The following is an 11,802-nucleotide window of genomic DNA, read 5'->3' as shown; positions in this document are numbered from 1 at the left end:
TTTAAAAAATGAATTATTATTTTTAAACAAAAATTAGAAAATCTTAGAAATAAAATAATCATATTCCATTTTAAATTATTAAAAAATAGAAAATAAATATAATTGATGAAGATTAAATTATAGCTTCTCTTTTGGTTAATATTTTTGTTGATATCCTTTTGAGCTTTATAATTAATTTATTTTTTGGTTTGTTAAATTAGTTGAACTATTATTTAAAAATATATTTGCCCACACAAATTTATAAAAGAATTGAATTAGTGATATATTTGACCACAAAAAAGTTTAGACAATAATTGTTTTTAAAAAATTTTGCCCGCACAAGTCAAATTGTTATTTTGTTAATTGAATATAATTTATTTTTTCGTAAAACAAAATTATAAATAAGTGTTTAACTTTACAGTTGTAGATCTAATGTTGACACAGGCTCAGATAGAAAATATATGTTTAACTGAAATAGAACTGATGTTGCAACCGAATGGGACGTCTCTTACGGCCTTTGAGAAAATGTCTCAACCAGATAATAGTATGGTGAATACAGGTGTAAATAGGCTTATCGCATATGAGAGAATATATAAGCCTCATAAACAACAGGAATTGTACAATGAGTTTTTACCTGTTCTAACTGAGGAGCAAAGACGTGTTGATGAAGAAATCATTCTCTGTGAATCACGACAAATATGGTATGTTTTTTGTTCATGGATTTGGTGGTACTGGGAAAACTTTCTTGTGGATTATTCTTGGTGCTGATTTAAGGTCTAAAGGTAATATTATTATGAATGTTGCTTCAAGTGGTATAGCTGCTTTGCTTTTGGAAGGTAGTAGAATGGCTCATTCAAGAATTGATATTCCAATCAATCTTAATGAATATTCTGTGTGTACGATTGATGCCGAATCTGATCTTGCTGACTTAATTAGATAAGCAAAGCTCAAAATATGGGACGAGGCTCCAGTGATGAACAAGCTTTGTTACGAAACTCTGGATAGGAGTTTGCGAGATATCATGAGGTGACCAGATTTTTGGAGTTAAAGTTGTTGGGTTAGGAGGTGATTTTAGAGAGATTCTACCTGTTATTACAGAAGGAGGAAGAGTAGCGACAGTTTTAGCATCTATCAACTCATCTGTTCTTTGGAATAGTTGTAATGTTCTTAAACTTACCAAAAATTTGAGACTTTGCAAGGCACGTAAAAATATGGATGTGGGTGCTCTCTCCACTTTTTCAAAGTGACTTCTTGATATCGGGGATGGAAAAATCAACGAAACAAATAGTGGAGATGTGGAGATAGAAATTCTGGATGATTTATTAATTAATATAAATGAAAATTTTATTCAAGCAATAGTTAAAGAAATCTACGGTGAAAATTTTGCAAGCAGAACTGATCCAACGTTCTTTAGGGAAAGAGCTATTCTAAGTCCAAGAAATGGTGATGTTGATAAGATAAATCAATTTATGCTTAGCAAGCTACCAGGTATGCAAATTAAATAGGATATGGAATATGGATAATGAAGTAATAATTTTTAAAAAAATACTAATATTTAATACATATTGATGTAGTATTTTTCTATCAATTAAATTATCTATCTACAATTTGCATTAATCAACTCACTAAGAATACACAAATATGCTTAATCTATTCTTAAACAGGAAAAGGTTCTTTGGTAACAATCTTAACTAACAAACTGATTCAAAGAAAGAAAACAAGACAATTCAAACAGTGCAAACTCAAAGTAACAGAACACAACTAGCAACAAACTTTAAATCAAGATTAAACAAGTGAACCTTAGGCAAGGTAATTGACTTAGGAGATAGCTAACCAATCCTAGATGTCTAAGCAACAATCAAGAACAATCCTATGGCTAAGAACACTTATGCAAATCAATTCATTTCCATGATAGAGATTCCTATGCTAATCAAGTGATAATCAACAATTTCCAAAGGCAATCACAAGGCAAGCATGCATTAAGAACAAGTCTAAATACCATTAAGCACCTAATCATCAATTTCCATTGGCTAGGAATACAAAGCTCTTCATTAATTTGGTTTGAGAATTTCATCAAACATCTTATGGGCATGGAAATCCTAATGTCTAGATTCAAGCATGATCAAGGCTATCTAGCATTATTAACACTAATCAAGATAGGAAACACATAAATAAAGCCTTAGACATCAAAGATCAATCATCTATCTCCTTAATCTACCTAGCCCAAAGTTCTAAGGATCTACTCACTCATCATCATGATCACACAAAGGAAAGAGTTTGATATTTGTGAAATCATAATAAGAGATTATAGATTAAGAGATTCAAAGGAGAAATTGCTATTAATAACTTAGAAGTACTCAATCATTCAACAAACCAAGAGTAGATAAGCTTAAGAACCCTAAGTGGCTGCTAAACAAAATATAAGATAAAGGATAAAAGAGAGTCGGGTCAATCCAGTTCAAACCGGTTTAAACCTGGATCAAAACTAAAACAAGTGAGGAGCCTGGCGGCTCCATGCGGGCAGGGTTTGGCCGATGGAAGGTGGGGGATGGCTTCACGCGGGCAAGGTTTTGCCGATGGGAGGTGGCCGATGGCTTCCCGCGGGCATGGTTTGGCCGCGGGAGGTGGCCGCTGGCTTCACGCGGAAAAGGTTTGGTCGCGGGAGGTGGCCGCTGATGGTGGCAATCAAGTGTGTCTCCTGTTCCATCGGCTTGTGTTTGGCTGCTGGTCTTGACCGCTTGCTTCACGCGGGCAAGGTTTTGTCGATGGGGTTGGCCGATGGCTTCACTCAGGCATGGTTTGGCCGCAGGAGGTGGCCGCTGGCTTCACGCGGAAAATGTTTGGCCGCGGGAGGTGACCGCTGATGGTGGCGATCAAGTTCATCTCCTGTTCCATCGGCTTGTATTTGACTGCTGGTCTTGACCGCTTGCTTCACGCGGGCAAGGTTTGGCCGATGGGAGGTGGCCGATGGCTTCATGCAGGCATGTTTTGACCGCGGGAGGTGGCCGCTGGCTTCACGCGGAAAAGGTTTGGCCGTGGGAGGTGGCCGCTGATGGTGGCGATCAAGTTCGTCTCCTGTTCCATCGGCTTGTGTTTGGCTGCTGGTCTTGACCGCTTGCTTCACGCGGGCAAGGTTTGACCGATGGGAGGTGGCTGATGGCTTCACGCAGGCATGGTTTGGCCGCAGGAGGTGGCCGCTAGCTTCACGCGGAAAAGGTTTGGCCGCGGGAGGTGGCCGCTGATGGTGGCGATCAAGTTCGTCTCCTGTTCCATTGGCTTGTGTTTGGCTGCTGGTCTTGACCGCTTGCTTCACGCGGGCAAGGTTTTGCCGATGGGGTTGGCCGATGGCTTCATTCAGGCATGGTTTGGCCGCGGGAGGTGGCCGCTGGCTTCACGCGGAAAAGGTTTGGCCGCGGGAGGTGGCCGCTGATGGAGGCGATCAAGTTCGTCTCCTGTTCCATCGGCTTGTGTTTGACTGCTGGTCTTGACCGCTTGCTTCACGCGGGCAAGCTTTGGCCGATGGGAGGTGGCCGATGGCTTCATGCAGGCATGGTTTGGCCGCGGGAGGTGGCCGCTGGCTTCACGCGGAAAAGGTTTGGCCGCGGGAGGTGGCCGCTGATGGTGGCGATCAAGTTCGTCTCCTGTTCCATCGGCTTGTGTTTGGCTGCTGGTCTTGACCGCTTGCTTCACGCGGGCAAGGTTTGGCCGATGGGAGGTGGCCGATGGCTTCATGCAGGCATGGTTTGGCCGCAGGAGGTGGCCGCTGGCTTCACGCGGAAAAGGTTTGGCCGCGGGAGGTGGCCGCTGATGGTGGCGATCAAGTTCTCCTCCTGTTCCGTCGGCTTGTGTTTGGATGCTGGTCTTGACCGCTTGCTTCACTCGGCCACCGTTTGGCCGATGGTCTTGGCCGCTGATGGTGGTGATCAAGTGCCTCTTCTCCACTTCACTCATCTTTGCTTCTTTGCATCAAAACAAGTCTAAATGCTCCAAATGTGATGATGTTACTCCAAGAACCTGAGAGGTAGCACACTAGATGCATATGCTCCTAAAATAACCTAGAATGACAAGATAATGCAACAAAACTAACCAAAAACAAGGCTTAAAACCCAACAAAAAACAAGATATCACATATCTAAAATTTCATCTTTATTTTTTTATTTACAGGTGAGGAGAGACGATATATTAACTCTGATAGTATTGAAACGACAGATAAAAGTGCTCATGATAAATGATCTACACTCAGGATTTTCTAAACAGTATACAAGTTTCTGGATTGCCAAGCCATGCTTTAACGTTGAAAATAGGAGCACCTGTCATGTTGCTAAGGAATATAGACCCTAAGGGAGGTTTGCGTAATGGTACGAGGTTAATTATTACTCAGATGGCCAATCATGTAATCAAAGCAAGAATCGTGACAGGAAAAAAGGTGGGTGATAAAGTACTTATCCCTAGGATGTATGTTACTCCACCTGATGCAAAGTTACCCTTTCGTATGAGGCGACGAAAGTTTGCTGTTACCGTGACGTTTGCAATTACTATAAACAAAAGTCAAGGTTAGACGCTAGAACATGTTGGATTGTTTCTACCGAACCGGTTTCACACATGCACAGCTTTATGTTGCCTTCTCTCGAGTCACAACCAGAAAATGCTTTAAGGTATTAATTACAGATAAAGATGGGAAATGCCAGAATAAAACACTTAATGTTGTTTTCAAAAAGGTATTTGACACTGTATAATTATAGTTTGTAGTTGGATAATTGTTTTGGATATTTAGACTTGAATTACATTTCTTCTCTTAAATAAAGTGATTTTTAATATCTTTAACACTACCTCTATTTAATAGTCAGATATAGACTTTCACATTGGAGAAAACCATTTTCTAATTTTGACTTATTCTATATTATAAAGTAATAGATAAATACATTTTAGATGGTCTAAGAACATTTTATTAAAAAATTTCACATGATTATATTTTATTTGGTTTCAACAATGTTGTTTGAAAACATATAATTGTTAGCTGTGTCATAAAATGTATATATAATTTTACATCATATCTATTAACTACAAACTTTACCTTTAATCTGTAATTATATATATAATAATAAATATTAAAAATATTTAATAGTCAAACAAAAGGTGAGACAATAAAACGATTAAGACGCAACGTTTAATCGTGACTGTTTGTATTCTTACAAATCTGGAATTCCCTTTTCGTTTTCGATAACAGAGAAGAAACAGGAAAAACCCTAATTGGAGAAAATCATGAGATTCGATTAGCGCCAAGGTCAAGGTCAAAATTATCTTCTTCCCGGAAGAACTAATTGGCGTATACACGCCAAGATCTTACATTCTTGGAGTATCAGCGAGTTCTTTACAAAAAGAGTACTGCTTCTTGTGGATGTAGAGGTTAGTGTCGTTAATTAAACATCATTCTTACTTAAAGTTCAATTTTTAACAATTCTTATATATACGACTTCCTACACAATTGTTATTAAACTGTGAAGAGTAACACAATCGAAACTACTTTTTTACCAAACACACTCACTAAACTCCGGAAATATATCGACGATGGTGAATGATATGATATTAGAACTTTCAAAGTAATCAATCCAACCCTGAATGAGAGGAATACTCATCATCCTTATCAAATTAAATTCACGGACGATACCACTATGACGCTGGTCCAACAATTGAGTCCAAAGAATTACTTTTGATTCGAGGATTTGGATGATATATATCGTGGAAAAATAAATCATCCCATCTCTTTCGGTAAGTGTTTCGTTAATTAATTTCATATTGATATGGTACAATATGTGAGTATAGTTAATTGTAATTTTGTGTTCGGAAATCTAGAATCTTTATAGGATCTGGTGTAACTTTGTGTATTGGTTCCTCCCTTAGAAAAATATGAATTAAACTTTTACCAAATATAGATTTGCAACACTTTGGAAAGCTAAATTCTGTCTTTTTGCCAAATTAGATGTCTGTGAGTGTATAGTAGATGTGGAAGATAAAAGAAGACCTGAGAGTGCCAATAATAGTAATGATGTTCTCACGTTGTTGAATGGCAGGTAAAAGACATTTACTTTACCTTTAGGAAAGTTACGTTTTGAAGTTGTCTCTGTTAAAATTTTTTATTAATTTGATAAACATGTAGGAATGAAACTGTGAAATGTCGTGTCAAAGACAACTACGCTTCTGAATTCATGTCTAAATGGCAATCAAATGGGTGCCATCTCATATACAAATCCGAACCTTTGTTTTGTGTAATGCGGTTTGTGAAAGTCGGAGAATATGAAGGTGTGTAACATAAAATAGTTCTGATATAATCATCATAAGATAACCAATATGTTCACTTTAAACTGCAAATGTTTATAGGTGCACCATGTATCGAAAACACATTGGCCTATTCGAAGATCTTTATAAAACCACAGTTCAAAGGACTGGAGCATCACCAGGCTATGTAAGATTTGATTATGTAAAAATAACTTTATACACTTTATATATGATTATGTATGATGTTAAAATAATTGTGTTTCATACACTTTATATATTTACAGGTCTGAGTTTGCTGGACGTTATTACATAAACCATGTGATGGAGCATTAACATGAGAGCTCAGGAACTCAATCATAAAGAATGGACTCAAAAATGAAGATACGGTGGCTTAATGAACTTTTTGTATATGCAAACTTTAGTATAATTTTGAATATTTATAGTACCAAATACAATGGTCTAAATAGAAGTACATTTATGGGTTGCTTAAAATATTATTTTAATGGTCTAAACAAAATTACATATTAGATTATCCCAAATTATTATATCAAGGTAATTAAAATTGACCGTAACAATTGTATTTAGCTCATTTAAAACTTTGTTACGGTCAATTTGGGCTTAAATTTTGTAAATGGACTTTAAAATTTCAATTAAACTTTAAAAATGGACTTTAAAATTTCAATTTATATTTTGCATATGTAAAGTAATACTATAAACATTTTATTATTTTAAAAAGTGAAAAAATAATATTTAATATGAAACTTAAAAAAAATAATATATATTTGAACATACGAACTACTATAAAAATTTTAAAAAAAATAAACAAGTTTTTAAAATATAATAAAATTTAATTCAACATTTTAAAGAATTTATTCAGTTTCTGCCCGCACAAGTGTGCGGGTAACTCTCCTAGTATATATATATTTTGATATATCGTTCGTCGACACTGAATTTAAAATTTTGCTTTGGTCAGGGTCAAAATCTCACTATATATGATGAATTCTTTTTTTTTTTTTTTTTTTTTTTTTTGAATGAATACTAAATTTTATTCAAATAAAAAAAAACCTTTGTACAATAAATTACATCCTGAAGCAGATAGAGTTTGAAAGAATTGAACGAATCATATAAAAGAAATCTTAAAAACAAGCTCTACCCTAAAAACGCGACTGGAACCATACTATCTCTGATATATGATGTATTCAAAATCGTATGGTTTCGGTTTTCCTAGTAGTTTTGCATCAGCTAATTTGTAATCTAATAAACTAATTGATTCTATTCATTAGTGAATTATAGATTACACGTATGCCTATAATGATAATGTATACATAGGGGATCCCGGCATACATAGTTAGTCGGAACATTACTTATCTATATTACTCTTATTCGATCATAATTAAGCTTTGCGGTTTGTCAATGGGATCACATTAAACGTCACTGATTTGTTAAATTTTAAGGACGTAAGAGCAATTTTCAAGTTTCAACTAATAAAACGTGGTTACCGCTAAATCATGTTATCATTTGCGGTTCAGTCAGCAATTTTATTAATACTTTACAAGATCATCATAATTTAAGGTTTTCTAATAAAGAATGCTATATTTAAAAAAAAACAATTGCTGAAATGCAATCGATTTTCTAAAACAGTTTTGGTATTTAGCTAGCTAATCCGGATCACTACTGATCAAACAATGAAAAGTCTGAACAATATTTGTATGGTTTTACTTGATAAATACCAATGTACATATATGGTTTTCGTTTTAACAATATTTGTATTTTTTTTCAATGTTTTATTAGTATCCATATAATCTTGATACAAATAACAAATGTTTAATTTGTTTTTTCATAGTTATACTTGTAGTTGTATATATCTTTGATCGGTTCTTTTTACCTCAAGAACCCTATAATTTTATTGAAAAATTATTCTCGTTTTACTATATAGTTGCCACAATTTGATTTGTTATACTATTTTTTTATAGAACTTTAATTATTAAATAGAAAACTGGTCGAATGAACTTCCTTTTCGTGTGATGTGTGACAGTGTGAGTCGAAAACGACGACCAACTCTATCAGGGAATCTTCCTTGGTCACTCTTTTTGCTAACGTACTAGGATATATCCCGTGCTTAAAGCACGGATCAACATTTTAAAATAATTTATAATATAATAATAAAAATTATTGTTTTATTTTATTTTTTTAATTATTTTGTTTGAGATAATATTTATTTTTAATCATTATGTAAATCTATTAGTCTATTTGAATACTAATTATTTTAGAATATTATAGGTATTTCATTTTTGACGTATTATTACAGTTTTATATTGTTTATTTGTTGTATTTGCATCATATTTTGTGAAATATAAAATAGTAATTTTAATATTATAATTGTGAGTAAATAAAATTATTAATTTATCATCTATATAAATTTAGTTTTACCAACCTGCCAATGTGGAAATTAAAACACATATTTTCATACATTGAGTAATATATCCCCGTTTTAAAAAATTCAAATCACAACATATGTAGAAAAAATATGCATCTTATTAATTATAAGTATTATATGAAAGTTCTAAACAATTTGTAAATAAAATAAAATAAAGATGATAGGAGAATCATAATTTGAAATCTTAACAAAATCTTCGAATTTAGTTATTAAAAATAACTTTATTGTATACTTGGATATAAAATCTTAGTTTTTAAAATTCTGATTAGTTTATATATATATTTTTTTAATAATTAGTAATTTCGTCCATAATTTATTAGAGAGAGAAAATATTTTTTTAGATTTTTTTACATTTTTTAATGTTTGATATGTGAGTGTTTTTTATTTTTAATTTAATTATATTTATTTAAATTAGTTAATTAAGCTTAATTAATTTTTTTCTAATGGCAATTGAATGTAATTTTTTACATATTTTAAGGTTAGTTTCATATTTGTACTTCTCAATTAATATAGTAGGATGCTTATACACTTGCACACATCATATATAAATTTCTTAATATATACCTTTTTGCAATATTTTAATGAAATTCATATTTTGAGTTAAATTTGAATCCAAATTTGCTTGATTTCTAAATGAAGTATGATCAGAGAATCTTTTTTTCTTGGGTTGGTTTACAGAAGAATATTCAGTTTGATACAAAAAACAATTAAAGAGAATCTAGAGTACAACTAGAAAATAATTTGTTTATCAAATTAAAATACATAAATTTTAACTCAAAACATGAATTGCATTAAATACATAATTTTTTATTAAATACATAAATTTATCTTTATCAAAATAATTTGTTGATATATAAATTCACCACATACAATATTCTTTTTTGTTTTTAGTTTATACTATATCACTTGCCTTCTTAAATTCTCAGGAGTACATGCCGATCACTAAAAATCACCAAAACCGTATATAAGATTCTCGTAGATTGCAAGTAGTTTATAAGATTCCATCTCTAATTAGATTAATATCTCTCTAGAATGATTGGTGAAGCCAGAATCAAAAGTCAACCCTAAACTCCTCCTCTTAGTCTTTTTATAGATGCACAAGAGACAATCTCTTTTCTTCGTGTCTCTCTTTCTCTCTCAGGTCTCTCAACATGTCGGGAGCTTTAACTTGCTCTGCGGCTGATCTTTCTCCCCTACTCGGCCCCAATGCCACCGCGGCGGCTGAATATATTTGCGGCCAATTAGGTACCGTAAACAATAAGTTTACTGATGCAGCCTATGCTATAGACAACACTTACCTCCTCTTCTCAGCTTATCTTGTATTTGCCATGCAGCTCGGTTTCGCTATGCTATGTGCTGGCTCTGTTAGAGCCAAGAATACGATGAACATCATGCTCACTAATGTCCTTGATGCTGCAGCCGGAGGACTCTTCTATTATCTCTTTGGTTATGCTTTTGCCTTTGGAGAATCCTCCAATGGATTCATTGGAAGACACAACTTTGGTCTTAAAGACTTTCCGACACTCACCTCAGATTACTCCTTCTTCCTCTACCAATGGGCGTTTGCAATCGCAGCCGCTGGAATCACTAGCGGTTCCATCGCGGAGAGGACTAAGTTTGTGGCCTACTTGATCTATTCTTCTTTTTTGACCGGCTTTGTTTACCCTGTCGTCTCTCACTGGTTCTGGTCTTCGGATGGATGGGCTAGTCCCTTCCGTTCAGAAGACCGTTTGTTTGGCACTGGAGCCATAGACTTTGCCGGCTCAGGTGTTGTTCACATGGTTGGTGGCATCGCAGGATTATGGGGTGCACTTATCGAAGGCCCTCGGATTGGCCGGTTCCCTGATGGTGGTCATGCTATTGCTCTGCGCGGTCACTCTGCCTCACTCGTCGTCTTAGGAACCTTCCTTCTCTGGTTTGGTTGGTATGGGTTCAACCCCGGTTCTTTCACCAAGATACTCATTCCTTACCATTCTGGTTCCAACTATGGCCAATGGAGCGGAATCGGCCGCACAGCGGTTACAACTACACTCTCGGGATGCACCGCGGCTCTAACCACACTCTTTGGAAAACGTCTCATATCAGGCCACTGGAACGTAACCGACGTTTGCAATGGGTTACTGGGTGGGTTTGCGGCGATAACCGCAGGTTGCTCCGTGGTAGATCCATGGGCAGCGATTGTATGTGGCTTCGTAGCTTCCCTCGTCCTTATTGGATGCAACAAGCTCGCAGAGCTTCTAAAGTACGATGATCCGCTAGAGGCTGCACAACTACATGGAGGGTGTGGTGCTTGGGGCTTGATATTCGTAGGACTCTTTGCAAAGGAGAAATATGTAAATGAGGTATATGGAGCGAGCCCGGGAAGGCACTACGGGCTATTGATGGGCGGGGGAGGGAAGCTATTGGGAGCACAATTGGTTCAAATAATTGTGATTGTTGGATGGGTTAGTGCCACAATGGGAACACTCTTCTTCATCCTCAAAAAACTTGATTTGCTTAGGATCTCGGAGCATGATGAAATGCAAGGAATGGATATAGCACGTCATGGTGGTTTTGCTTATATCTACCATGATAATGATGACGAGTCCATTCAGTTTCCTAGAGTGCCTGGATCTCCTATAGCCCGTGCACCTAACTCTCCAGCCGTCTGATTTTCAAGCTTTTTTGTAATTTTTATTACCCTTAAGTATTGTTGGGGTTTTGGATTCTTTACTTCGTTTTGTTTTGTTTTGACTTTTGAGTGATATATGTTGATGCTTCTTTTTCCCCATTATTCCGAATTGTGTTAATGCTTGACTTGCTAATATAATATTCGTTTCTATGTTCATAAAGTGCAGTTTTTGGTTTGAAATTGAAGATAATTGGCCGAAAATCATATGCATGTACAAGTTTTAGCTTTATCATCTTCAAACGTTTCCGATGAAAACATATATTTTATATGCTATTATCAATGCATTGATACAAGATACTACCTACAATATATCTAAAGAACTCAAAAATCAAGACATGTTACCAGCAAATATATGTACATCACATGATTGCTACAAACCACTAAAGAAAATAAAAAAAGACGCTGAAAGAGCATTGATATATAAAAGATGAAATGTTTT

At 35.2% G+C, this 11,802-nt stretch overlaps 1 protein-coding gene across 2 annotated transcripts; it reads left to right on the top strand.

Moving 5' to 3' along the window:
* The first annotated feature begins 9,693 nt into the window (after nucleotides 1-9,693).
* On the top strand, nucleotides 9,694-11,524 carry LOC104746966 (putative ammonium transporter 1 member 5). Of its 2 annotated transcripts, XM_087486951.1 has the most exons (2): nucleotides 9,727-9,937; nucleotides 10,027-11,524. In XM_087486951.1, the coding sequence occupies exon 2, from the start codon at nucleotides 10,039-10,041 to the stop codon at nucleotides 11,341-11,343; it is 1,305 nt and encodes a 434-aa protein (XP_087343077.1). In that variant the 5' UTR covers nucleotides 9,727-9,937; nucleotides 10,027-10,038; the 3' UTR covers nucleotides 11,344-11,524. The 2 variants fall into 2 exon arrangements, with proteins under 2 accessions (XP_010466828.1, XP_087343077.1); XM_010468526.2 differs by having other exon boundaries at nucleotides 9,694-11,524.
* The last annotated feature ends 278 nt before the right edge of the window (nucleotides 11,525-11,802 follow it).

This window comes from Camelina sativa, chromosome 15 (assembly GCF_030686135.1).
Source record: "Camelina sativa cultivar CO46 ecotype springtype chromosome 15, ASM3068613v1".
NCBI classification, from domain to species: domain Eukaryota; kingdom Viridiplantae; phylum Streptophyta; class Magnoliopsida; order Brassicales; family Brassicaceae; genus Camelina; species Camelina sativa.
This window is presented reverse-complemented; position numbering and strand designations above follow the sequence as displayed.